The sequence below is a fragment of the Centrocercus urophasianus genome, unplaced genomic scaffold, assembly GCF_019232065.1.
Source record: "Centrocercus urophasianus isolate 14NV4802_14NV808 unplaced genomic scaffold, USGS_Curo_1.0 seq_42, whole genome shotgun sequence".
NCBI lineage: Eukaryota > Metazoa > Chordata > Aves > Galliformes > Phasianidae > Centrocercus > Centrocercus urophasianus.
Window position 1 is genome coordinate 3,567,625 of NW_024885000.1, and position 27,581 is coordinate 3,595,205.

Below are 27,581 nucleotides of genomic sequence, written 5' to 3' on the forward strand. Positions count from 1 at the left end.
CCCTCCGCCCGCAGCCGCCGCCGCCGCGGCGCGGCCCCGCGCTGCCCGCCGGGTCTGCTCGGAGCAGGTAGGGCTGCGGTGCAGAGCTGGAACCGAAGGCACGCAAACGAGAGCGGTGGGATTTGGGGGTCGGCGGGAGGAGGCCGGTCCCGAGGTTTTTAGCTGCTCGCTCCGGGTTTTTCAACGCTTCGCGGCGTTGATCCGCGCTGTTCGGTGCAGCGCTGCGGGGAGGCGGTTCGGCTCCTGGCAGCGCCCGAAGGACCGCGAGGTAAGAGGGGGGGTGCAACGGGGCTGGGGTCCCGTCCTTAAAGTGTGCCGTGAGGGGGGGAGTTGTGTGGGGTGCGTTGCAGAACAATGGAACGGTGCCCATCGGATTGCGAAGTTGCCAGGTGGGGAGAGGCGGCGCTGGGCTCCGTGTGCTCGGCCGTGATGTCAAAGTGTCCCCCCAAAGGATGGGGATCGGGATGGGGACAGGCAGGGCTGGAGGGCAGGCTCAGCCCTTCCCACGGTGCAGCCATGGGCTCTGGGCAGCACACGGGGCTGGAGGTGCTTCTCAGGCTTGCTGCAGCCTGGATGCTTTCTGCTCCTGGATCCTGAACTTGCAGATATGTTCATGTGTGTATTTAACAGTAAACTCCAGAGAAATGTGAGCTATTGCCCCTAAGCAAAGGAGATGTATTGACTTAACCGCAGCTATTCATGTGTATATGCCAAGCACGAATGCAATTGTTCGCAGGATCTGGGCTGGGGTGAACTAGCAGAAAAAATCAATCTTCTCCTCCTAAATCGGGAGGGTAAGCGTGGCGTGGAGTGCGATGGGGTGAGGGAAATGGGCTGCTCAGATCTCAAGGCCCCCAGCCAGGTGCAGCCCCACCGCATTTCAGCAGCACCACCCGAAATATACGGAGCCTGAAATATGAAAGCTGGAGCTGCGGGGAGCAAGGAGCCGCCTCTCCATCCTCGCGTGCTGCAGTGTGAGTGCACGCTGTGCGTTGCCTGGATGCACACCGCGATGTGCAGCCGCTGCCAGCACCCTGGGGGTGAGGCTGCAGCCACCGCCTCATCCCGAGCCAGGCGTTTCCGTGTGCTTTGGTGCTGGGGAGGAGCGGGGCACGCCTGACCGGCATGCATGGCTGTGTCTTAATCCCATGAGATGTAAATCCGAGCGGTGCAAGGAACCAGTTCCCATCACGGGGCTGGATCTGCTGGCATCCCCATGGAGAGAGCCGGGAGGTGGCACAGCCAAAGTGCTGTGTGTCCTCTGGATGTTGGGGAACGCTGTGGCTGCAGGAACTGAAGATGCAGCTCGTGGTCCCTTTGCAAAGCAGGGGCAGCTGCAGCTTCCAGCACCTCGCAGTGAGATGCTGGGCTGGCAGTGTGAGGGCACTGAGGGTCACTGAGCCTGGGACTGCTGTGCTTTCCACTGTGGGCTATACAGGGTGGATTTATGTATAAATATATGTAATAACCCCTGCTTGGAGGGAACTGAGGAAGCTGAAATTTGCATAGAAGCCGTGCACCCACACCACAAGCATCCCCTGCGGATGCTGAGCACAGACAGAACCCGGCCCTGGGTTTGGGTGCCGGGCGCTGGAGGAGGGAGGGCTGAGTAATTCAGAATCCCCAGCCCTGGGTGTGACACAGATGCACCTGGGGCCTGGAGAGCAGAGGGCAGAAGTGGTGAGTGGCTCTGCAGAAACGTCCCAGCTGTGTCCCTTCCTGTGTTCCCTGTGCTTTTACTACCAGATGCTGGGCGAAGGTCAGCGTTCCTGTGTGGGTGTGTGGCTGTCACACCTCACTGCAAGGCTGTGACATCCCACTGTTGTCCCCTCTGCTGTCCCCTCTGCTGTCCCTGGGTGTGGGCTGGATCCTGGGCAGGTCTCCCTCCTTCTGCTGCCCCAGGTCAGGGGTTTTCCCATCCTGAACCTGACCCATCTTCCCCAGGCAGGATTTCCTCCCGAGGGTGGAAATGCGTAGCAAAATGCTTGAAGAGCATTTGGCATCAGAGCACTTCACATCCTGCCTCCTCCAGAGAGCTTGCACTGCGCCGGGCTCTGCTCTGCTATTAATAGGAGATGCATGGGCCTAAAGAGGAAGAAAAACTCGTGCTGTAAGGCAACAGGTTGGGAGCAAATGGCGTTGTTTGTTTTCAGGGCGTTTGCTGGGCTCGGCGCGTGCAGGACTGTGTGCAGAGCTGCATGGGGAGAACGTGGAGCTCCAGAGGAAAACAATTGGAGCAACTGCAAAGCATCTGTTGGGGTCGGTTTTAGGGAGGAATCAGGTCGGTTTCGCTGGTTATTGGTGTGTTTTGGTGGTGCTGAGTGTGGCTCCAGGAATGACGCCCTCAGGGTTTCGGTTTTAGGTGACCAGATTTTAGAGGAAGTTTCCTTTCTGGAACTGCAGCTCCAACCTGGGAACAAAATCCCACAAAACACAACCTGGGGGACCAAGCCGGCGAGCTTCCCTTGGTCACTGCTTTGCTGGGAGCTCCCACAGCTCCCATTTCCATTTTGGAGAGGAAGAGAATTGAGAGTGGAGTTAGTTTCAGTGCAGGAAGGGCTGGGACCTGCATGCTCTGGAGTGCTGGAGCCAGAAAGGGACACAGCCCTGTTTAGGAGCTGCGTGGGGCTGGTTTTGGATATGGGAGCATCCTTACCACTGCAGCTCCTGGACATCCTGGAAGATTTGTCAGCTTGTAACATGCTGGGAACACGGCCCTGGCCCCATGCAGTGGGAGCAGCACAGGATGGATGGACCTGCAGCCCCAGAGGTGAAGCTTGATGCTTTATCCTCCTCACTGCTGCTCCTCCCTCTGCCGGATTATAAATGGTCAGGGATTGTCTCCCCTTGATAGGCATAACCTCCATCCCCCAGCTCCCACACCCAGCAAAGTGCCCCTCCAGGGCTCGCTTTGCTTCCTCGCCCTCAGCTGTTTGATGTCTTCCCAAATGCTTCAGCCATTTCAATCTGCTCCCCGTGCAGCTGCTTGTGAGGGGGAAGGGAGGGAGGGTGGGAGAGCGCTGGCCCACCCTGCACCTCCATCTCCTCACCCTCCTCCCACCCTGATGCTCAGCTCTTTGCATGAGGACTCGGATTGTCCACAGGGGCAGGGGAGCAATGCAGAGAGCTCGTGAGCTCCAGAGACCAAAACCATCAGCCAGTGCTTTGGGGATGCAGGTATAAGGAGGTGGGGAACCCCTGGGCACAGCTGGGGGTTGCAGATGTTGGAGGTGTGGGATGCAGACATGTTGTGTATCTCAGAACTGGAGGGAAGGTGGGTTTGGGGCACTCGGATGGGGAAATGTCCCTCTTCTCTGCTGCTGTGACAGCGCAAAGGGCTGCAGCTCCTGGCAGGAAAACGAGGGATGTGGTGTCTGCGTGTGGTTCCCCACAAGGCTGCAATCTCCCTGACTGCTGCAAAATATGTAGAAAATCCTGTTAAACCACCACGGGGCTGCGGGTTTCCCTGGACAAGTGCTTTCCCTTCCTGGGCTGCTCCACGTGCTGGAGGAAGTCAGCACAGCAAAGCCTTTCTCCGAAAGGTGGGACGCAGCCGAATGCTCTCCCGAGGCTGACGTGACCATGGCAAAAGCCAGGAAATTTAAAGTCAGAAAATTATCCCTATATGATGAGTAATGGTATTCGAAAGAGGAAGGAAAAAAAAAGAAATCCGCTCGTCTGCATCTCTGGAATTCAGTTCTGTCTCTGGAGTCCCCTGGCTGAGTCCTCATCTGCAGCTCTCAGCCCTGTGTAATTTTTTCTCTAATAACTGCAGGGTGGAGGAGGCATTCAGTGGGAACGGCCCCATAGCAAACCCCAGTGTGGAGCAGCTGTCTGGGGCTCCTTCGTGTGGGTTTGCATCGCCATGCTCCTGCTGCCCTAAGATGGGGATCATCGCTTTGGGGCTGCTTTGCCTGCTGTGGGTGCTTCTCTTGGAGATGAGGATGGGTTTGCAGCTTTGTCAGCCACAAATGAAAAATAAGAAGAAAAAAAAAAAAGTTCATTTTATTGCTTTGGGGTTTCAAGCAGATTTGCTTTGTTCAGCTTCCAGCGCTTCCAGCTTTTGGGATTTCTGGTTTTCCAGGAAGAGTCCATGGCTGCCAAAAGGGACCCAAGTGCTGGGGAAAGGTCCCACCTCCTGTCTGACTCCCTGCAGTTTAGACAGCTCAACAAAGCTTATTTCAGCGAGGTGAGCAGCCAGCTTCATGCTGGGGCTCACGCTGAGGGTCGAGTCCCTGCTGTCTTTGGGAAGAAATGTGTTTGCAGCAGGCAAAGCCTGGGCTGGGCTCATTAGCAGCCATCTGGTCCATTTAAGGCCAAGTGGCTCAGGGCTCTGGGGGCAGTTTGGATGTCCTGGGCTGCCGTGCTCAGGGCAGACCCCATGTCTGTCCCTTGCTGAGTCTCATGAGCCCTGGATGGAGCAAGAAAACACCAAGCTGGCTCTCAGCTCCGGAGATGTCAAGTGCTGAGCGTCTCCAGGGCCTTTGGGCTCACTCCACTTCTCTGTTTAACATCCACTTCGCGATTTATTTTGCTGGGCAGGGAAAAGGAGGTAATCCTTCCTTGAAGGGTGATTCCTGGCCAGGAAGAGCAGCCATCTCTGGGTTCTCTGCTCTGCGGTCGTTGCGGTTTTGATATCGTGATCCAGGCCAGAAAGGTGGTTTCAAATCGGGCTTTTCCATCTCTCTGCATACAGCTGAGTTCTGCAAAATCGCTGGGTTTGGAGGCTGTGCAATGCTGGGGGCCCCAGGGGATGTATCAGCATCCCTGCTAATGCACAGCAGACGGCTCTGAACACCTCCCTGGGGCTTCGATGGGGACGTGGGGGGGCTTAGATGAACTCGCTGGGTTCGTTTGGGAGGGTTGGGCCGTGTTTCTTGTTCCCTGAAGCCTCTCGGGTAGGTGGGCACAGAGGGAATAGCAGTGGGAGCTGGCAGCTGTTTGGGGCTACACGTGGGACCCTGGGGACTTGGGGTGGGCAGAAAGCAGCGTGTGCTGGGCAGAGCCCTCAAGGCAGGCTGGGGGGGTTCTGCCTCACTGCCCATGCATGATGCCAACCAAATAAGTACCCCGTGGGAGGCAAGGCAGGAGTTGCAGACACCCCTTCCTTCCTCCTTTGCTCTTCTCTCTCCGCTCTTCCCTTCTGTTCCCGACGTTTTTGCTGGTGGAGGCCATGTTTTTCCCAACACAGCGATGCTCCCATGGCTACCAGGGAGCTCAAAGCCTTGCGGTGAGCTTGTAGGGCCCCGTGCAGCTGTGAAGCCCGTGTGGGCAGCGGGGTTACGTGTTGAGTCAGCCCCAGACGTCGGCCGCGCTGCCTTCCCCTCTCACTGTCTTATTTTGTCCGCCTTATTTTGTCTTTGGGGAAATCCAGCAACAGCCCCACAGCTGTGGGGCCGAGCAGCCCTTCCCCGCCCGCCTGGGGGCTGCCAAATCTTCACTTAAGCCACCACACTTCCGAGCTCCTGAAGCTTCCTTTCTATGTCTGCGGGGAGGAAGGGCCATACCTCCAGCCCTTGATGGGCTCCTCCGTTCCAAACTGACCCCTGGGCGCACGCCCATGGCCACGGCTCTCTCGGCTCTCTCGTTAGGTCCTTAACGAGCTCGTCAAGCCCTTCACCCTTGCCTTTCCCCTCCGCCCAGGTGGCCGGCGGTGCAGCATGCCTTCCTCCTGATCCCTGAGCGCGGTTAGGAAGCGATCCCAGAGCGATGTCTGCCACGCGTGGCAATGGAGAGCACTGGAAGTCCCTGGAGTCGGTGGGCATCAGCCGCAAGGAGCTGGCGCTGGCCGAGGCCCTGCAGATGGAATACGACGCGCTGTCACGCCTGCGGCAGGACAAGGAGGAGAGCCGGGCCAAGCAGCGTCACGAGCCGCCCCTCATCTCGTGGGATGAGCCTGAAAACACCCATGGGTGCACCGGGATCAAAGCGACGCGTGTTCTGTCCGGCTCCGACCCTGCACTCTGCAATAACGCAGCGCCCGAGGGGCTGACGCCAACCCTCCCCATGCCCCCAGCACAGCCCAATGCTGCACCCACCGGCACAGAGGGTCCGGCCTGGCTGAAGACCCCGCTGGCCGGGGACTACCTCTACATCTTCGATGGTTCTGAAGGGGACTTTCTCGGGGAGCCCTTAAATGGCACTTCAGCTCTTGACAGCAATGGGGGATCCCCCAAAAAGCTCTCCCCGCCGCCGCTGCCCCCCCCGGAACTCCGTGTGGAGCCACCCCGAAGGCAGCAGGCGCCTGGGGAAGGGATCCCCGCCGTCCTCCAAAGGACCCCAGCCCAGGGACGTCAACGTCTTCTCAGCCCATGAGCAGCCCCGTGGCAAGCTGCTCGCCCGCCGCATCTCCGAGGAGGATCCCTACGGCCTGGCTGACTACGAGGGCATCAACGATGCCATCACCTGCCTCAACCTGAAGTCCACCTACGAGTCCCAGGTGCTGCGGGAAGCTGCCCGCAGCTGGAAGGAAGGCAGGAGCATTTTTGAGAAGGAATCGAGTGGTAAACCGGTGGCACGGAGCAAAACGATGCCCCCTCAGGTCCCCCCACGGACCTACGTCTCCCGGTTTGGCAACAGGAAGAATGTGGCACCCAACAAGAACCGCAGGATCTCTGCTGATCCGGTAAGGGGCTGTTTTCTCTCCTCACAGATGGCAACAGGGTGAGTTATGGTTGTGTCCCATCTCCTCGCCTCACTCCCAGCCCTGTTGTGCCCCGAGGAGCCTGGGGAGCGAATGCTGGGGGGCTGCTGTGGGCTCGTTCCCCCCAAACTCAGCTCCCCCCGGGTCCCTGCTCTGTGGTGGGTGAGCGGTGCAGCTGGTGGGGGCCATGTAAGTCACCCTCAGCTTCCTTGCTGCCAGAAACCAATTATAAAAGGGCATTAAAATTGTCTTTAGTGGCTGCTGTGTTCTCTGCCTTTCTCTGCCTCCCGTTAGCTGCTGGCTGGGTTAATTGCTCTGACAGCGGGGCCATTGTTTGCTGCAGAAGAGCGATGGAGGGCTTGGGGACCCCCATGAGCGGGGGGAGCCTGGCTCTGCTGAAGTCCCCACTGTCCCAGGGTTGGTCCCTTGGCATCCTGGAGTCCATCTGCATGGCTGGGCAGGATGAAGCTCCTGAGCTATGCAGAAGCAAGGTGGGATGAGGGAAGCACGAAGCACCCGGGTGCTGCTGATGGGCTCATGCTCTACCCACAGGTCCCACCCAGGCCACGCTCCTTAGCCAATGGCTATGAGCTCTTTGAGGTGTCGGAGGAGAGGGACGAGGAGGTGGCTGCTTTCTGCCATATGCTGGATGTGTGAGTACCACGGACTTGTATGAGCCATCCCTGGCTTGGGGCTGCCAGGCTTTGTGAGACCTCCCCAAACGGAGGCATTTGGAGGGAGAAATAGAAAGCCACCCCTCAGCCTGCCCCTTGCCTGCAGGCTGCGGTCCAGCTCCAGCCCCCAGGACTATTCCCTGACCGGCTTCGTGTGGAGTGCAGTCAGCCTCAGCCCTGAGCACCTGGGGCACGGCATCAGCCTGAAGGTGACAGTGCTATGTGACAGCCTGCGGGAGCCCCTCACCTTCACCTGCGACTGTAAGTGGGCTGCAAAGTGGGGAGAGCCCCCCAGCAATGCCAAGGGGGGGAGTTGGAGGGGTTCTGGGGCAGTGCCAGCTTGGGGATGCTCAGCTCTGCTCCCTGTCCCCATAGGCTCCTCCACTGTGGATCTGCTCATCTACCAGACGCTGTGCTACACGCACGACGAGCTGCACACCGTTGATGTTGAGGATTTTGTGCTCAAGCTCTGTGGCCTGGAGGAATTCTTGCAAAAGTGAGTGGTGGAGAGGGGAAAGCAGCGAGCACTGTGCGTCTCTTGTCGGCTCATGCGGGTGGATGGCCAGGGTCAATCCCTGCCTCCTGAGCCACTGCAGTGCTTTTGCCAAAGTCAGCATGCTGGGAGCATCCTTCCCCAGGCAGGATACAAGTCAGATGTGCCTCACAAGCCTGCAGCCTGGGGAAGGGCCTGAAGACCGTGGAGCTGCCAAAAAAGCTTTTTGGGAGAGCATTAATAACAGTCTTGTCACTCCCTTAGCTTGTTTTTTCAATTGCAGGATGGGGTGGGAGCACCATTTCCAAGTGAGGTGGCAGAGGTTTGGGGCGCCTCAGAAACATCCTGCATTGCAAAGCAGGGAGAAACGGGATAGTTTTCATTTTCCTGCTAAAGCCAGGAGCATGCAGAGCCCTTTGCACGCTCCCCCCAACTTGTTGGTCCCCCCCAAGCACTGCTTTTGCTGCAGGAAAGCTGCAGTTCTGGATGTGATGGCTGGGGAAAGCTCCATCCAGAGCGAGGTGCAGCGTGGAGGCAGCAGCAGCCATGCACTCATAGGCACACGCAGTGCTTCCCAGGACTGCCTGCAGCAAATCAGCTCCAGCTCTTCTTGGACAGCAGCCCCACAGCCTGGCCCTGCTGCTTCAAATCATGGGAGCTTTGCCATGGAGTCTAAGAGCTGCACTTTTAGGCCCTAAGGGGGCAGCTGGGAATTGTTCAGCACGGGACAGGCTGCACAGTACTGGCAAAGAGGGTGCAGAGCCCAGCACATGTATGTACCTATGTGCTTTTGTGCATGGGTGTGCATACACACGTGTGTGTATGTGTGCATTTGTGTGCATGGATGCAGCAGGGTTGCTTGCACACAGCAGTTGCATTGCCCCTCGGTACCCACAGCGTTTCGGTTGTTGGGTTTTTCCCTTCTGTAAATGCTGTCGTTGTCAGCAAGATGTTCTCTGTTTTCTCTAATGAGGCTTAACTAGAAGCAGTTGCTGCTGGAAAAATGGGACTTGCACCAAACAAAAGGACGGTGCTTTGCCATCTTTTTACAGCCTGCACTTTAAAGAGGAAGGCAGGGCTTTCGAGGATGGATGCTGCTCAGGCAGACAGGTGGGGCTGTGAGTCCATCCTGGGCTCTGCTGGAGGATTTCTGGGTGATTTAAAGCGAATCCTCTCATTTCTACCTAATTTCTCCATTTGGAAAGCAGTCGCAGCTGCGTTGTCCTCCCTGGTATCCCAGGCATCCTGGGCTGGGAGCAGTACAGCCCGTCCCCAGTGAGCAGCTCCTGTATCTCTCACAGCCCTCTTTGAGAAAGCCCTGGGAAATAAAGCCCTTTCATTGTCGGCCTTTTCTTTCCACATCTTCCCCCAGCAGAGGAGATGCTGGAAGTGCCAAAACCCTCCATGCAGAACCAGTTGGGCACTCAAGCTCTCCAAAGCAGCCCGAGCTGCTGGTGCTTTCTGCCAACTTACATTTGTTAGGTGCAGGAGAAAGGCAGGGCTGGGCTGAGCATCCCGGGGGATGTTTGCATCCCGAGGCGGGGTGCTCAGGATGCTGGCCCTGTGTGATAAGGGCCCATTGCTGCCCGAGCCAGGCTTCCTGCTGTGCCTCCTCCCCATCCTCCTGCAGCAGGGCAGGGCCCAGTGACGATGGCCACACAGTGATTGGGGCTCCGTGTCCCCATCCCTTGCAGCCCCCCCACCCCCCTGCATCCTGCCATTGCAACTCCATCCTGCCATTGAGCCTGCAGATGTGCTGCCCGCCCTGCGGCACTGTGCCCAGCGGTGACAGCGAGGGCTGAATTGGTTCATTCTACTCTGAAGCTGGCAAAGAAAGCAGGGCTGTACAGCAAGCTCCATGCACCCTAATGTGGGGCTTTCCCATTCTGCAGAAGCCCACGGTGCCAGGCTTTCAGCCAGCCTCTTCCATGCCTGCTCCCAGCAGGGCTGGCCACCGCTTTATGGAGGGCACAGAGGAAGGAGGAAAAACAATAGTATATTCTTAAGGCTTTCCTAGCACAGCAACTCAGTGAAATGTTCTGCAGGCAAAGGAAGCGCAGCCAAACCCTGGCCGTGCTCAGCCACCGGGTGTTAGCATAGGGCTGGATTTAGGGGATTTTCCCCCAGCCTGTCCTCAGCAGGTGGAGAAGGGCCATGCAATGAGCCTGTTGTCTGTGTCCCCACAGCAAGCACGCATTAGGGAGCCATGAATACATCCAGCACTGCAGGAAATTTGACATCGACATCCGCCTGCAGCTGATGAGGAGGAAGGCGGTGCGCAGCGACCTGGCCCGGACGGTGGGTGCCAGCACAGGGATCACTCTGAATGCCTGCACAGGGATCCTGCCTTGATCCTGCATCCCCACTGCCCCTAGGGATGCTTTGCTGGGTTAGGGGTTAGCTAATGCCAGGTGCAAGCTCAAGCATTGGAGCTCCCAGCCCCGTATCAGCCTGCTGAGGGGGGTGAGAAGAGGAGCAGGAGGCACAGCACATGGCACAGCCTCTCTCCTCCTCCAGGCCAGCGATGATCAAAGCCCCTCCACCCTCAATCACTACATCCACCTACAGGAGAGGCCTATCAAGCAGACCATCAGCAGGTAATGGGGAACAGGAAAGCACAGCCCCATGCTGTCCACCCTCCTCACAGGGCTGAGCTCTGCTCTCTGTCCCCCAGGCAGGCCCTGAGTCTCCTCTTTGACACCTTCCACAACGAGGTGGATGCATTCCTGGCAGCTGAGGTGAGTGCTTTTGGGGGTGCAGCTTCTTCTCCTTGGGGAAAAGAATCCCTCTGTGCTCCTGCACAGATCCGCCCCATCCCTGAGGGCTGCCACACACCCAAGAGGACAGCACTGCCACAAGAGAGTGGGGTCCCATTTTTCTCTGGACCCCAGCAGCATTTGCTGTGGACTTTTTCCACTTGTGATGGGGCTCTAAGGGTGCTTCAGAGAAAGGCTGGGAAATGAGAGGAAACTGAGGCACAGGCTGATGCACTCACGGTGTATGGTGTGTGGCAGGCTGAGGGGCTGCTATAAAGACTGATGGCAACATTTATTCCTCTCCTTGGTGTTCACTTAAGCACAGGAGGGTGCAGATGTTGCTCCCTGCCCCATGCCCTGTTGCTGCAGCCTCCCCTGAAAAAGACCTGAGCTCCGCTTTGCCCTGGCTCTGGGCTCTGCTCATCCTCCCTCTTCCCCACAGGGAGACTTTCCACTGAAGGCAGAGAGGGTGATCCAGTCGGTCATGGCCATCTGCAACGCCCTGGCTGCCGTTGAGTCGCAGGAAATCACAACAGCCCTCAACCAGATGCCCCCCTGTCCCTCCCGCATGCAGCCCAAAATCCAGAAGGTAAGGGTTGAGGAGACCAGGGGTGGTTGCAGAGGGAAAGCCCTGTTTGCAGGCTGATCCCATTCACTCCTTTCCTTCACACCACGTGGAAAATTCCTCAATAGCTGGGAGCAGGCAGCAGCTGAAGGGCTGGGACCTTGGTGCTCACCCCGGCTGCTTACGTAAAGCTGCTGGCTTGGAGAGCTGCTCCCAGCCACAGCGATGCACGGGGCTCATGCTGATATTGCTCTTGTGGTTTCTTTTCTTTTTTCCTCTGCAGGATCCAAATGTTCTGGCCAAGAGGGAAAATCGAGGTATTTCAATTCTCCTCCTCCCTTTCTGGGCTGAAGTTCTCGGTGCTTTTAATCTTCAAACCCCTCCTCCTCAATTATTAAGGCCGAAAATGGGTTTGAAACCCTTCTTAAGAAAAGAGGGTTTCAGGAGGCCGTGCCTGTTGTTCCTCCCTATCAGCTCAGCAAAATGGAAGCCTGCAATTCCTGCTCATGCCCCAGAGCAGAGCCCTGCCCAGGATCCCCCCAGCATCCCAGCCCCTATGGGCCACCCTATGGAGCAGGACTGCAGGTCTGGGGCAGCTCCGTGTCACTCCTCTCCTTTCTCCCCCGCAGAGAGGATCGTGGAGAGCCTGACGGCTGCCATCCTGGACCTGGTGGGGCTTTACTGCAGCACCTTCAATGCTGACTTCCAGACAGCTGTGCAATGGAGCCGGGAGCACGGCGTGGTGCAGGAGGCTCGCCTGCTCTCCTGCCCACTCTCCTTCACCGTTTACGCCACGCACCGCATCCCCATCACCTGGGCTGCCAGGTAGGGCGGCCACATGAACCTTGCTCAGCCTCCACCTGCGTCTCCTGGGGCTCAGACGCATTGGTTCCATCTCTAGGCTGCTAAATATTCAGCATAAAAACTAACCCACCCCAAGGTTCCTTAAGGACAGAATTATGAGCCACGTCCGGTGTGCAGCGAGCGATGCTTGCGTGGTGCAGGCGGATGGCACGGGCTCCGTGCTGCTCTCCCTCTCCAACCACACAAATCCCCAAGGTTCCAGCATCACTCCCAGGCTCACAGCCTCCCTGGCGATGTGACAGATGGCCCCGATGCCCGTGCCCGCTCTCAGCCCCACTCAGGGGAGACGATGGCAGTCCAGGAGCCCACCGCGGGGAGGGCGTGTGAGGCAGCAGCGTCGGCTGCAGCCGCCCCGCCAGGGACCCCTCGCCTTTGTCCTGCCTTTAATGTATTCCCCCTGGTGACTGGCTCCGAACAAAGGCGGTAGCCTGGGAAATGCCGACATCCCCTGACCTCCAGAGCCCTGCAGCCCTCCCCGGATTGTCGCTCGGCACCTGCCACATGGCAGGGCCCCCCCTGCAGCCCCCCGTGTGACGGTATGCACGATGCCATATGGTGATGGGGATGGGAAGGGCAGGGGCTGCTGGCTCTGTATCCACCCCCCCTTGTGCAAAGCTGGGGAAGGCGAGCCACTTGTGGAGGGGCTTCATTAGAGTGTGGCCGGCCATGGGAATAGATCCAAGCCTCTTGTGCCCCCCCTCTTCCCAACCCCACTGCTGTGAGGTTTTCCCTTTGGATAGGTGAACTCCAAGCACCCTCAGAGCTGTGGCTGCTCCCCCCGCTCACGTTTCTTTTCCCCTTTCTTTTTCTTCTCCCCTTGCAGCTATGAAGATTTCTACCTCTCTTGCTCCATCACACACGGTGGTAAGGAGCTGTGCAGCCCCCTGCACACCAGAAAGGCCCACGTCTACAAGTACCTTTTCCACCTCATCATATGGGACCAGCAGTAAGGCAGCACCCTGGCCGTGGGGTGGGCATGGGTACCCGGTGCCGTCCCCAGCCGTACTGTCTCCTCCAGCAGTTCCTTTCTGTGCCTCTCCCCAATTTTTGGGTTATGGAAGCTCTTATGTCATCCCCAGGAATAGCAGCTGCCCGTGGCGCCAGTCCCCCACCTCCTGTTTGCACCCGGGAAAGGGGATCTGCTCCCAAAATAGCCCTGGGAGCAGGCAGGGAGGCTGGCATGCAAAGAGGTGGGGATGGGAACGGGATAATTTTAGAAGGTGCCTGTGCCCTGAAGGACGTGCGCCCAGTGGCAGTCATTCCCTCTGCCCATCTCTCCCGTCCCTTGCCCACCCTGTGGGCAGGATGCCCTCAGCTCCTTGAGGACCCCCACAGTGACAGGGAGAAGCTGGGAAGAGGTCAGTGTGGAGTGTCCCCCCATCACCTACCCAGGACAAAGCAGGGGTGTGGGAGCAGCCGGCTCTGTCCAACGTGGGGGGGTATGCCCGTGACGTCAGGGTGCACGTGGCACCTCCGGAGCCAGCAGCAAAGGCATTTGCTGAGCTCTGTTGGCATTCCGAGGTGGGGGGCTGGGGCTGACCCGTGCCGTGGGGCTCTGACTGCTCTCTTGCAGGATCTGCTTCCCCGTCCAGGTGAACCGACTGCCTCGGGAGACGCTGCTCAGCGTCACGCTCTTCGCCGTGCCCGTCCCCCCCCCCGGGGAACTCCTCTGACACCAACAGGCAGCGGCGGGTCCCTGAGGCCCTGGGCTGGGTCACCACTCCGCTCTTCAACTTCAGGCAGTGCGTAGGGCATCCAACCACCACGGGCACCCCAGGGTGGGCTGTGAGGGTCCCCCAGGGCTCAGTGTGGGAACGCAGCGGTGCCACCCTAACCCCGGCGGAGCAGCCCCTCCAAACAGCCTCCCCTTTCTCCTCCAGGGTTCTGACCTGCGGGAGAAAGCTTTTGGGCTTGTGGCCGGCAACCCAGGACAACTCCAGAGCCAGATCGAGTGCCCCCAACTTCAACCAGCCCGACAGCGTCATCCTGCAGGTGGGTCCCAGCAGTGGGGCACCGGAGGGGTGCCGAGGCACTGCTCACTCACCCACCCTTTGTCCCAGATCGATTTCCCCACCTCTGCTTTCGACGTGAAGTTCGTGAGCCCGCTGGCGGCCGAGGTGAGCCCCAAGTACGAATTTGGCAGCCTGGGTGAGGAGGACCAGCGCAGGCTGCGGGAGGCGATGCAGAAGAAATCGCTCTATTGGTGAGCAATGGAGGGAATCAGCGTCGTCCTTCCTTGGGGGGGGTCTCAGCTGAGCTCTCCCCAGCATTGGCTGGCATGCACAGGGGGCATCTGGGGGCCTGATCCTGCCTCCAGCAGCTGGTCTGGGGAAGCAGCTGGGGCTGGAGGATGAGTTTGGGGTTTAGCAGAGCTGCGCTGCTCAGTGCTGCTGAGCCGGCCGGCGTCTGCCGATGCTATAAACAGGGAGGATCGGGTGTCAGCAGCCGTGCCTGGATCCACAGAGCACGGCAGCAGTGGTGGATGTGTCCCTACTGGCAGCCACCCTGCCAGGACCCAGCAACAGCATTAATTTTGCCTGCGAAACATCTGGGTGCAATGCCAGGCAAGCTGGTGTGGGGTCCCTGCGGCAGCTCTGTCACCTCTGTGATGGGTGTCCCTCGGACCAGGGGAGCACCCAGCATCGTGCAGCATGGCACAGCCCCATCCACTGGCTCTCTTAAGGTTGTGGAGGGTTTTATCCATGCATGGTGGGGTCGGAGCGGTACCTTGTGCCCAGTCTTTGCCATCCCCACTTGCCTGCTGCTGCAGGTTGACAGATGCGGACCGCAAACGGCTGTGGGAGAAGCGCTACTACTGCCACGCAGCACCTGGCTCACTGCCCATGCTGCTGGCCAGTGCACCCAGCTGGGAGTGGGCCTGCCTGCCTGACATCTATGCCCTGCTGAGCCAGTGGACCTACATGAGCCACCAGGATGCCCTGGGACTCCTTCACGCCACGTAAGTCTCTGTTGCGTGGACATGGATGGGGCAGCGTGTGCTGCAGGTTGTGGGCTTCCATACCTGCTTGGTGGAGCATCCAACCCCATTGGTGCCATGTCCTTGGTGGGGGGTGAGTGGGCAGGGCCCCGTGGTGGCCATCCCATGGGGGTTATGCTGTCCCTGTGACAATTACCCTGTGTAGGTTCCCGGACCAGGAGGTGAGGAGGACAGCCGTGCAGTGGATTGACTCCATCTCTGACACAGAGCTGCTGGATTACCTGCCCCAGCTGGTCCAGGTGTGTGCTGGGATGGGGGTGCTGCATGGGATGTGTTCTGAGATGCAATGTGATACATACTGGGATGGGGGTGCTGCAGGATGGCTAGGATTGGGATGCAGCAGTGGATGTGCACTGGGTTGATGATGTAAATGGAATACATGCCAGGATAGAGGTGCAGCATTGGGCATGTGCTTGGACCAGAACACAGCTTGGGGCATGTGCTGGTCCTCCTGCACCCCAGAACTATCCTCTCTTCCCCTAATCCAGGCTTTGAAATATGAATGCTACCTGGACAGCCCACTGGTGCGCTTCCTCATGAAGCGAGCGATCTGCGACCTGAAAATCACCCACTATTTCTTCTGGTGAGTCTGAGGGGACCAAGAGCGGGCTGGGTGGCTCCAGGACATGCCTGACCCCACAATGCTTGTGCTGCGGGCAGGCTGCTGAAGGATGGCCTGAAAGATTCCCAGTTCAGCATCCGCTACCAGTACCTGTTGGCAGCTCTGCTGTGCTGCTGTGGGAAGGGACTGCGGGAGGAGTTTGACCGGCAGTGCCTGCTGGTCAACACATTGGCCAGGCTGGCCCAACAAGTGCGGGATGCTGCTCCATCCTCACGCCAGGTGGGTGTTGGGCTCTGTGGGGTCTTACAGGATCCAGGCAGGTCTCAGCCACCCAACGTCCCTCCCCACAGGGCATCCTGCGTGAGGGGCTGGAGGAGGTGAAGCAGTTTTTCAAGGCTAACGGGTCGTGCCGGCTGCCTCTCAGCCCCAGCCTGCTGGTGAAGGGGATAGTGCCCCGGGTGAGTGCTGGGCTTGGGGTGTCATCACCCACCCGGAGCCACCAATCCCTGATGAGCTGCCTTTTCTTTCCCCGGTGCCAGGACTGTTCCTATTTCAACTCCAACGCCGTCCCGCTGAAGCTCTCCTTCCAGAACGTCGATCCCCTTGGAGAAAATATCCGGGTCATCTTCAAGGTGAGTTCATCCTCTCAGCACTGCCCAAATCACAGCACAGCATCTCCATTCCCAGCGGGATGCTCTTCCCCCAGCACCCTTGGTCTGATGGCTCCCTACTGGCTTGCAGTGTGGCGATGATCTGCGGCAGGACATGCTGACACTGCAGATGATCCGGATCATGAACAAAATCTGGGTGCAGGAGGGGCTGGACATGCGCATGGTCATCTTCCGCTGCTTCTCCACAGGTCGTGGACGAGGTAACCCAGCATCAGGGCATCAGTCACCAAGCTGTGATGCTCTCAGATTTGCAATAGCATGGGATGCCCTGGGGGTTTATAGAGAGAAGCCACCATGGGTTGCTGTGAGCCACTGTTGGGTTTGATCCCTCCAGACTGTGTGTAGGAGCATGACTTTGTAGACGGTCACATCAAGGTTGGCGATGAAGGGTGCTGGGATCTTGATGCTCCCCAGGTGGGAAGGACAGGTCTCACCTTGCTGTCTTGGCTGCCAGGCATGGTGGAGATGATCCCCAACGCCGAGACCCTACGGAAAATCCAGGTGGAGCACGGTGTGACGGGCTCCTTTAAGGACAGACCACTGGCTGACTGGCTACAGAAACACAACCCTGAGGAGGATGAGTATGAGAAGGTGAGGAGCAGCCTGGCAGAGTCCCTGCTCTGCGAGTCCACCTATCCAGAGACGATATACATCTCATGGGGGAGCAGCACAGATGAGCTGCCCCGCATTTCCCTATCTCTCCATCCTTTCCAGGCTGTGGAGAACTTCATCTACTCCTGCGCTGGCTGCTGTGTGGCCACCTATGTGCTGGGGATCTGCGATCGACACAACGACAACATCATGCTCAAGACCACCGGCCACATGTTTCACATCGATTTTGGCAGGTTCCTGGGCCACGCTCAGATGTTTGGCAACATCAAGAGGTGAGGAATGCTTCTGATTTCACCTTCCTTCTCACTGCAATTGTCCACATGGGGTTGTGGTTCCTTAACACTGGGGTTCCTCCTGATTTTATGGGTGAAGTTCCTCTCCTCGTGCCTCTGTGTTCACTCTGTACCCCCAACACAGGGACCGGGCACCGTTTGTCTTCACTTCAGACATGGCATACGTCATCAATGGTGGGGACAAGCCCTCTAGCCGCTTCCACGACTTCGTCGATCTGTGCTGCCAGGCCTATAACCTGATCCGCAAGCACACCCATCTCTTCCTCAACCTGCTGGGGCTGGTGAGGACCTGGGGACACTCAGAAGGGCCATGGGGTGGCTGGGGGATGCGTCCTCATCTCACCACCCACCCTCACCTCGCTGCCCAGATGCTGTCCTGTGGCATCCCTGAACTTTCCGACCTGGAGGACCTCAAATATGTCTACGATGCACTAAGGCCACAGGACACTGACGCTGATGCTACCACCTACTTCACCAGGTATAGGATGTGGGTTGGTGACCCCCAGGAGAGAGGCACGGCCACCAGCCGCTTCTCAGCCAAGTGCCTCCATGCTAACACGTGGCCTCGTTGCAGGTTGATTGAGTCCAGCCTGGGCAGTGTGGCCACCAAGCTCAACTTCTTCATCCACAACCTGGCACAGATGAAGTTCACAGGCTCTGATGCCCGCCCCACCCTCTCCTTTGCCCCCCGCACACACACCATCAAGACATCCGGCCGGATCTGCGATGTCTTCCTCTGCCGCCATGAGAGGGTCTTCAACCCCAGCAAGGGCTACGTGAGTTGGGATGGTTGAGGACAGCCCGAGGAGATGGGCAGAGGAACAACTCGCTCTGTCCTGAAGCGTTCTTTATCCCTGAATCCCTGACACGGCTGGGTGTGGGGCATCCTGTTGCCTCCATCCTGTATCACAGCCCCATCTCCCTGCAGACCTACGTGGTGAAGGTGAAACGGGAGAGCCCGAGCGAGGTGACCTTTGTGCAGCGCACCTTTGAGGAGTTCCAGGAGTTGCACAACAAGCTGCGCCTGCTCTTCCCCTCCTCGCTGCTGCCCAGGTACCCCCAGACACCTGGCACCAGAGCTTCCAATGCCCTGCAGGGTCACTGAGTGTCTGTGCCCTTTGACAGCTTCCCCAGCAGGTTCATTATCGGCCGGTCACGAGGAGAGGCAGTGGCTGAGAGGAGGAAAGAAGAACTCAATGGCTACATCTGGCATCTCATCCACGCTGCCCCTGAAGTGGCCGAGGTGCGGAGCTGGGGGACCCCGGGAGGGTGGGCTGGGGGTGTTGGTGAAGATAACTTGGGCGGCAATGGGACAAACGTGGCATGTGAAGTACTGGTAACAGCCCCTCCTTGCCTTGCAGTGTGACCTCATCTATACCTTTTTCCACCCACTACCCAGAGATGAGAAGGCAGCTGGCACCAACCCGGCCCCAAAGCCGGCAGGTAGGTGGGCTGGGGTGAGCCCCATATCCTATCCGGGGCCCTTCCGTGTCCCTCCTGCTCCCCTCCCCTGTCCCTCTTCCTCCTCTCCAGACACCACATGGGCTCGTCCCCTGGGGAAGGTTGGCGGGGAGGTGAAGCTCTCCATCTCCTACAAGAACAACAAGCTCTTCATCATGGTGATGCACATCCGGGGGCTGGTAGGTGCGCAGTGTCCTGGTGGCGATGGGGATGGAATCCAGCCCCACTGCCAGGCTCACAGGATGCCCCATGCTGTGTTCTGCAGCAGCCCCTCCAGGATGGCAATGACCCTGACCCCTACGTCAAGACCTACCTGCTGCCTGACCCCCAGAAAACCACTAAGAGGAAAACCAAAGTGGCCCGGAAAACCTGCAACCCTACCTACAACGAGATGGTATGGGGATGGCGATGGGGATTAGAATGGGGATGGCAGTGGCAACGGGGGTGATGATGTTTGGGGATGGTGATGGGGGGTAGGAGTGGTGATGGGGGCGGAGATGAGGACGGAGATGGTGACAGTGGGGGGACAGTTGGAGTCCGTGGTTGAGGTTCTGCCCTACTCTGTCCCCACAGCTGGTCTACGATGGGGTGCCTCGGGGTGACCTGCAGCAACGGGAACTGCGGCTGAGCGTGCTGAGCGAGGAAGGCTTTTGGGAGAACATTCTCCTTGGGGAGGTCGGCATCCGTCTGCGGGACCTCGATTTGGCACAGGAGAAGATGGGGTGGTTCGCCCTTGGATCCCGCGGCCACGGCACGCTCTGAGCTCCGGGAATGGGCACCGATGCCAAGAGGTGCCCAGAGGGAGCTGCCGTTAGACGTCTTCTTTTTTAAGTTTACCTTGTGTCAAGGGAGCAATGCTGGGGGGGGTTGGGCCCCCCCGCCCCCCCCGGCCGCCCCGGGGCGGGGTTATTTCTTCCTTTGGGATATCCGTATTTTAATTTTTTTAATGACAACGTGTAGCACGCGGCCAGGCACCGGGGCGGTGGCATCGCCAAGGTTGGTTTCGGGACATCTGTTCCTCACTTTGATGCCATTGAGGCCGTTCCCAGCACAGGGGATTTGCTCCCAAAGGAGAGCAGCACGGCGGGAGCCCATCCTGAAATGGGAGACCCCCGCCAACACCCCCTGGGGAGCACGGCCACCTCCTTTCCCCCCGCCTGGCCCTGTGCTGGGGTGCAGGCTTGGTGCCTGTGGTGCTTTGTTTACAGCGACAGCTCCGTAAACGGACGAAATGTTTCTCAGGATCGAGAATAATGAACTTAAACTTTATATTAAAAGTTTTAAAGACTGTATTGAGAGGGAGAGGGGCCTGGGGGAGGTGGCATTGGGCACCCCCCAGCAGCGGGACCCTCCTGGATGTAGCACGGCAGAGTGAAAATAAAGCGATGAAGTGCAAGGGGCAGCGTGGGACCTTGTGTGACCCTGCGGGGCAGTAGTGGGATGGGGACAGGAATAGGGATGGAAACGGGAGCAGGACGTGGGGAGGAGCGTCGGGCTCGTCTATGTAATAGGACGAGGGGGAACGGCTTTAAATTAAGGAGGGGACGTCCAGGCGAGGTGTGCATGATTTAGTGGTTGGCAACCCTGCCCGCGACAGGGTGCTTGGATCGAGGCGATCTTTGATGTCCCTTCCAACCCAGCCGTGCCATGACGGAACGTTCCCACCTCCCTGCTTTCAGACCACGCTGCTCCCCTCCGGGCCGCCAGGGGGCGCAATACCGCTCAGCACAGCGGCTGATGCAATCCCCACGCCGAGAGGTGGGCGGTGCCCTTCCACCGCCCTCCATGGGGGCGTGGCCTCAGCAACGCCCAATGAGCGGCAGCGTAGCGGCGTGACGCCTCGCGCATGCGCAGTCTCTCTCCACCCGCCCCTAAGGGCTCGCGCCGGTCGGGACCGGATGTAAGCGCTGCGCTCGCTCCCCCGCCGCCATTTTGTTACTCCCGCCGCCGGCCGCCCGGATTCCTCTCAGGATGGCGCCCAGACCCCGCCGCCCGACGCTCCGCCCCGCCGCCCCGCACCCCCGGCAACGCCGCCGACATCGCTGAGGACCCTTCTCGCACCGTTCATGGAGCCGATCGGCCGGCAGCGACCCAGCCCCGCCGTGGGGCCGGCTCGGCCCGGCTCTCTGCTTGGCTTCCCTGTCGCTCGGCCTAAGCTCCTCGGCCCGGCCCAACCGTCTGCCTCCCCTTCGGCCCCGCCGCAGCCCAGCCCGCCGTTCTCCTGGCTGCGGTTGCTCTCTCAGCTCCTTTCCCCTCTGCCCGCTCTGTTGCAGCGCCTGCGGCCCGGCCCGGCTCTGAGCAGTGCTCTGTGCCCCGCTGGGCCCTCAGCTCCGCCGCCTCCTTTGCTGTTGCCGCCCGCAGCTCTGCGATGGGCCGAGGAGAAGGGCACGGAGGGCACGGAGCCCGCCCGGGGGCTGGTTGTGCCTCACGCCGGGTTCCTTTCCTTCGTGCTGGGTGCGAACAGCCCGGAGTGCCGCTCCTCCGGCAGCCATCTGCCGCAGCCTCTGAGCGCCGAGGGGTGGGGAGGGCAGGGTCGGCTGGTTGAGTTGGAACGGCTCCGCAGCAAACGGCTGGATTGCTTACGGCTGCGGGGAATGGCCGTGCCCGAGCCGGATCACGGGTATCACAGCCTGGAGGAGGAGCAGCAGCAGCACAGGGGAGCCCTGAGAGGAGATTGCGAGCAGCGTGGTGTGTGGAGGCAGCCCGATGAGTTGGAGGGATCCCGGGGTTCGGCTGAGAAGGGAGAAGTGCGGGAGGAACTTTGTGCTGCGGAGGGCTCTGAAACAGAGAGAAGCCTGTTTGTGTCGGTCAGGCCTGCCTGTGCTAATAAGTTAATAGACTACATCCTGGGGGGGAACTCCAGTGGGGAGGAGAGTGCGGATGATGAGGAAGACTGGGATGATGATGATGATGATGATGATGATGGGTTTGACAGCGAAGGGCTGCTCTCGGATTCAGATGACAGCAGCCAGAACGGGGAGAGGTTGCATCTTTGGAACTCCTTCTTCAGCCTGGATCCTTACAACCCTCAGAACTTTACAGCAACCATTCAGACATCTTCCAGTGAGCCGGGGAAGGCTTTGCCCTGTGTGGCCAATGTGGGAGAGGAGGAGGAGGAGGAGGAGGAGGAGGAGGATTCTTCATGGGCAGAGTCGTCTTCAGGCTCTCCTCACCCCAGTTCAGAAGATGAGGACGAATGGGATTGCAGCAGCGTGGACGAGGCAGAAAACTTGAAACTTTGGAACTCATTCTGTACCTCAGATGATCCTTATAACCCTTTAAATTTCAAGGCACCCTTTCAAACAGCGGAGAGAAGAGGAAAGCCCAGCCTCAAAGGAACAGAGGGGCTGAGTTTGATCAGTTCTGAGCATAGTCTCTTAACTGTCTGTCGGGTACAGCTGGAAAAGCATAACTGTGGGGTCGCAGACTTGGTGCAGCATGGCATTCTTTCTGGTGAAAAATGTAGAAGTACCAAGAGGAAAAAGGTATATTTCTGTTTCTGGCTTTGTTTTTTTAACTGTGGTATGTGGGTGAGGTCATTTGCACCAGGATTCCAGTGTCAATGGTGCCAAATCATGCTCTGTGAGCTTATGGTCTAATTATGTGGCTGAAAGCAGCATGCCTCACGTTGTGGCAGATCTCGTAATTCAGTGACACAGAGCACAGAATTTCTTGAAGTGACTCGAAATGAAATTTTCTTTTTAAGACATAACTTTCATTCTGTGTTTGTGTCCCATTTGTGTTCTGATTTCCATCATCAGGGAGGCAGAGGAGAATCGTCATCAACATTTTTCTTCTGGAAAGCCCTTTTCTCTTGTGAATCGTGTGAAGTATTTCAGGAGTTTTGTGTGTAAATAGAGTAACCAGGACTTTGTGTTGCAAGCTTTGTGTGTCGAACCTGCTTGGGTTACAGACACCAGGTGTCTTTTGGAGGAGAAAAATAATTCTGAGTGCTGCAGGAAGCCACTAAAGTTTCACTGTAAGGTGCATTAATGCTCCTTGGGGTGTTAAAGTTTTTAGTGCACGTGCTTGGATGCAATTAAATGTCACTTATCCCAGAATCGTTAAGGTTTGGGAGGAATCACTCAGATTCTCTGTTCCAGCTGTCAGCACGGGGCCCTCTGGTGGGGTCTGTGATGCTGCAGGTGTGCACAGCTGCTTGTCAGGCGTGCTGTGCTCCTCTTGAGTCTCTCCTGACACTTCCAGCCTTTGTGTCAGTAATGGTGATGCTGAGTCCCATGAGAATGAGCCAGCATAACAAGATAGCAAAGAGGAAAGGCTGCATTCTTAGCACTAAGAGATCTGTTTGCCTCTTTGAGAGCCTGGCTTGGGTGTAACTTCATACCTGTTTGTACCTGTTCTCACTGGGGCAGGTGCTGGTGACAAATGTAATGGTCAGCACAGCTGAAATATTGTTTTTCCATTTGGAGAGAAATGAGTGCGTTGGGTTTTTTTGTCCTCCATAACTGATGCTGTTCTGAATCAGTGAGCCCAGCTGTGGGTCGATGCTCAGGGCTTAAAATCCTGCTGTGTGGCTGGGAAGCACCCTGAACAGTCACCAATTTCATGAATTATTTTCTTTTTTGAACTAATTCACTGTTTGTACCTGTGAACAGAATCCAACCCCAGTATTTGGAACAACGTTACCAAATCCACTAATTGTGCCCTAGGGTATCTTAGACCCATGTAAAGAGGAAGAAAGGTGGTAACTCACAGAGGGATAGGCTGATGTAACAGCTCTGTGTGCCTGCAGGCAGATTAGACCTTAATTAGACCTCTGCAAAATGAAGCTGAGGTCCCTGAATGCTGACCCATGAAGTGTTTGAGTCACTTCTACCACTCACAGCTGCTTCCTGCGTGGCATCCTGCAATCAAACAGCAATATCTGTGCACTCATACAGCCCAGGAGCCTCTTATTTGCCTTTATTCTCTCTGCAGAAGGACGTGTGGGGTTTGGTGCCCATGCTGCTGCTGGGAGGTAACTGAGGTCACTGCACTGGGATGGGATTTCAGCAGTTTGCTCTCAGCTCAGCTCTGTGTTCTCTGCTGGTGTTTATTTCTCCCATAACTGTTTTTACCTTCCTGTTTTCTTGCAGCTTAGAAGGTTGCCCTGTCACGTAGATCCATCCCACCCTGCACTCCTGCTTGTGCTGGTGTGAACTGGGTGTGAAGCTGTGGCTCTCTATTAATAATGACAGGAACAGAGCAGCGAATGTTCGGTGCATCCCTGGATTCCTTCCTGGACTTCCTGCAGCAAATTCAATGTATACCAATCCTAGAACCATCTGTAACCACAGTGGTTTCCTTATCTTCAAGAAATGATCCTAGTCTGAAAGTCTGGGAGCTCTGACAGCCAGCTGGTCTGTCCATCTTTCAGCCTTTTACACAGTGAAATGATCTGCATCTGAAGCAGCTTAGCTTTTACTGCTCAACAGCAGGGCTGAAATCTGTCCACAGTGATAGGGAAAGTGCTGTTGAGTTTCGATCTTGAGCCTGTAAGTTTTGTTTCCTTAAAGTGGTTCGACAGGCCTTAAGAGGAATGAAGAGTGCAGAAGTTCCACACGTGCTTGAAAGCGTGGTGACTTCAACTTCTTTACATTTGATCCTCCCCTGAGCACATGGGTTTGCTCCAGTCTTGCAGTAAACCAGTCCTTATACGTAGGATTCCTTATCAGTGCTGGGGTTGACTCAACATGATTACTCACTGTACAGAACAATGATTGCTGCTATTTTTTATGGTGTGTGTAATCAGGAACCCGGGTCTGTGTTTCTGAGCAGCTCCCTTGTGACACGTGGATCGTGCAGGGTAACCTGGAGCTGTGTGTGTGTGAGTTCAGAGCCCCGTGCTGATGTGTGTTATTTCATGGGGAGTGCTGTGTGATCTGCCCTCAGCACAGCACAGCCTTCAGGTTCAGGAACCACATGGTGATTGAAGCACTGCTGTGGGAAGAGGGAGAGGTCAGTGGTGGAGCTGAGCTTACTCTTAAACCCTAGAGGTGAAATACACCCCTGCTTGGCTGCTGCAAAGCCCTGCTGCGGGCTGCTGGTGGAACTGAGGGCGTTATTTTGGTGTATCAGACCTAGAAAATTGCTTTGAAGGTATTTAATCATCCATGCAGATAAGATACAAGCTCCTTTTGCTTGGAACACATCCCTAATGCTTTCATTAATAACATCTTTTCCAGGTGACCTTCCTTGAAAAAGTGACAGAGTATTACGTGAGCGGTGAGGAGGATCGTAAAGGGCCCTGGGAAGAGCTGGCACGAGATGGCTGCAGGTTCCAGAAACGCATCCAAGAGACAGAAGAAGCCATAGGATATTGCTTCACTGCAGAGCACAGACAGAGGGTTTTGAACAGGCTCCAACAAACCAACCACGAGGAGGAGGGTTTCTTCTAGCACCTCAACACGTCTGGTGCTTGTGTGACCTCACCAACATCTTCCAAACCAGAACTGGCAGCTGCGTGTGCTGTTTGGAAATGGGGAGAAAAGTGGGATTTGAGCTCTTTTCCCTAGTTTAATATTCAGCCACAAATACCCCCCCGTGTGTGTGTGTCCCATTTTGATGGACAGACAAAACCTTCTGACTGTCCTTGAGGCTGAGGGTGGTGTAATTGCGTTCCCCTTAAGTAACACCTGAGGAAACAGACTGCTTTAGATTAAAATCCATTCCAAAAAATGCCTTGTCTGCCGTACGTTGAGAAGTGGTGGCTGTTAAGTTGGAATTTTGCACTTTGAAAAAAGCAAAACATATTTTGAAGGAAATATTTATGGGATTCAGAACCTCGTTATTGCAGTTTTGATTTAAAGTTTGTGTTGGCACCTGCTGTTTTGGTGTGGTTCTTTATTTCTTCTAACCTGTACAGAAGTCTCCAGTTCTTGTTAGCTGATGGTGTTAACCTTACTGTGCAAAGCAGGTGTGTTCTCCTTCCCTGTAGGATCCCAGTTTTGTGTCTGACTGATGGACTGTGTGACACTTTGTCTTCATATTTCAGTCTGTGATGCTGAGCTCTGGTGCCCTGCACACCCTTTGGTTGTCTCTATTTAAGTCAAACCTTTACCCAGTCCTGTTCCAAAGGGTGTTGTCTACTTGTGAGCCACCTCTTTCAGGGCTCTGAGTTCAGATAGCTGTGCCTGGGGAGCTGCACCATCAGATGATCTTCAGCTCATCTTAGAACAACTTCAGCATGATGGATTCTGCTTGTTGAAGACGCATTGAAGTGGAGTGTTCTTCATTTTTGTTTTTATCTGGTCCTCGCAAGGAGAATTATCTTCAGCTTCTGGAAATCTATCACTAGGGATGCTGTGTTGTTACCAAAAGCAGTATTGTGTGTCTTTACCTTTGTTCACCTTGTATCCTAACAGCATTTTATGTCTGGGATCTCACACTTGAGGTCCTTGGTGGAAGGAAAGCCCTCGTTATTGATGCTCCTAACTTGAAGTGTTTCACTGCTGCTCAGCCCAAGTAAAGCAGGGCAGTTTGGGTACATTTTTGGAGCTGAAAGCTGTTGGATTTCAGTTGGCCAGGCCGTGAGGTTGTGCAGTGGAATAAATGTCAAACATTAAACCTAAAGAATTTCCTAGCAGTTTGCAAAGTTTGGTGTGAGTAAATGATTTGCTGCTTGATTTGTTCAGCTGAGCACACGTGGATCTGTTGTTGGAAGGGAGAAAGCTGTATTCAATTCAGGTTTCTCATCTCTAACGAATTCAGATTTGAATCCAAAAGGCAGTGATGGATTCGTGGAGAGCAGAGCTTCCCAAAATACTGAGTTTTCTTCTTTGTTTTTGGCCCTGCCTTCATTTGTCTCAGATTTCAGAGCTCTTGAGGTTGACACTTGTTGTCTTCAGCATCTATGGATTTAAAAATTGCATTTCTTTGCTGCAGGTTAGAAGTGTTAGCATGAAGGAATGTGGAAGGCCAGCTGAAATACAGGAGAGCTGCCACAAGAATAAGAGCTCACTGGTCTTTTAGATTGGTTCACTGGAAGCCACACCACATTGCTTGAATCCCTTTGCAATGAAGAAATCGTTCTCTCCATCACATCACGCCCTCGGATTCCACAGAGCAGCTTTCTGTGGTTAGGAGTCCACTTTCCTGTGCTGTTTGATAACTGCTCTGCTTTTTATTCTTGCTTAGGGAAAAGCATGCAGGACGATGGATGCATTGGAATGACAGACAAAGTGTTGCTGTGTGACCCCAGCATGGCTGATAAATCAAAATGCTGTTCCTTGCCCTTGGTAAAATGCACCACATCGATTTTTCCATGGCGTTCCTCATCCATTTGCTGTTGCTCCAGCTGCTCTGGCTGGCACACCTGGTGTTGGCACAGAGTTCTGCAGTGATGTGAATGAACACCTGCTAACGCTGCTCCACTCTTTGCAGACACTTGGGAAAGGCTGCAGCTGAAAGGAGCAGCGCTGACAAATGGTCCCCAAACTCCATTGCCGAGCTGCTGCTTCCAACAGCGCTTCTGATTGCTGAGATGATTGGTTTCAACACCAGCACTCGGTGCTAAAACTGGTGGTTCTCAGTGAGAAATTGCTGCTTGGTGAGTCCTCTCCCTCCTCTCAAACTTCATGCTTTCAAATTGTCCAATGCAAGGCGATGAGAAGTCATGGAACACTAAAATAAGGAGCAAGCTAAGCTGATTAGTCCCCATTTCCCCTATAATGTCCCTTAAGGTGGTCTTGCAGGACGTGTGTGTGTGGTTTAAGTGAGATGTGAAAACCAATTGCTGAACTTTAAATCAAAACTGTGATTACCAGATTTTATTTTTGTATGATTTAGAGAAAGCCAGAAGACCTTCAGCGTTGGCTTTATACAGATTTTAATTGATTTGCGTCGAGTTTGTTGGGTTTTTATAAAGCTAAAAGTTCTATTTCTGTACATAATGAAACTATTCAGAACTAATCTGTAAATTGTAATAAAGATATTTGCAGGATAAAGGCTGCGTTGTTCTGCTTTTTGGGGGGCAGGGGGTGCCATGTAT

General features: G+C 56.2%; 2 protein-coding genes across 2 annotated transcripts; both read left to right on the plus strand.

Moving 5' to 3' along the window:
* The first annotated feature begins 214 nt into the window (after positions 1 to 214).
* PIK3C2B (phosphatidylinositol-4-phosphate 3-kinase catalytic subunit type 2 beta) lies at positions 215 to 19,449 on the plus strand. Its single transcript, XM_042833725.1, is given in 35 exon segments — positions 215 to 268; positions 5,644 to 6,198; positions 6,200 to 6,625; positions 7,196 to 7,296; positions 7,424 to 7,578; positions 7,693 to 7,813; positions 9,997 to 10,108; positions 10,328 to 10,407; positions 10,485 to 10,548; positions 11,009 to 11,155; positions 11,415 to 11,448; positions 11,761 to 11,956; positions 12,819 to 12,941; positions 13,569 to 13,644; positions 13,646 to 13,737; positions 13,876 to 13,987; positions 14,056 to 14,198; positions 14,766 to 14,954; positions 15,139 to 15,232; positions 15,482 to 15,576; positions 15,654 to 15,834; positions 15,906 to 16,013; positions 16,095 to 16,187; positions 16,297 to 16,426; positions 16,681 to 16,817; positions 16,941 to 17,110; positions 17,256 to 17,412; positions 17,500 to 17,609; positions 17,706 to 17,907; positions 18,060 to 18,184; positions 18,257 to 18,374; positions 18,493 to 18,574; positions 18,665 to 18,771; positions 18,858 to 18,986; positions 19,166 to 19,449. Coding segments are annotated over 34 exon segments (4,887 nt in total). The 5' UTR covers positions 215 to 268; positions 5,644 to 5,709; the 3' UTR covers positions 19,355 to 19,449.
* A 1,192-nt stretch (positions 19,450 to 20,641) lies between these two features.
* Positions 20,642 to 27,537, plus strand: PPP1R15B (protein phosphatase 1 regulatory subunit 15B). The gene is made up of 2 exons (XM_042833766.1): positions 20,642 to 22,077; positions 24,778 to 27,537. The coding sequence occupies exons 1-2, from the start codon at positions 20,659 to 20,661 to the stop codon at positions 24,988 to 24,990; spliced, it is 1,632 nt and encodes a 543-aa protein (XP_042689700.1). The 5' UTR covers positions 20,642 to 20,658; the 3' UTR covers positions 24,991 to 27,537.
* Positions 27,538 to 27,581: the final 44 nt, after the last annotated feature.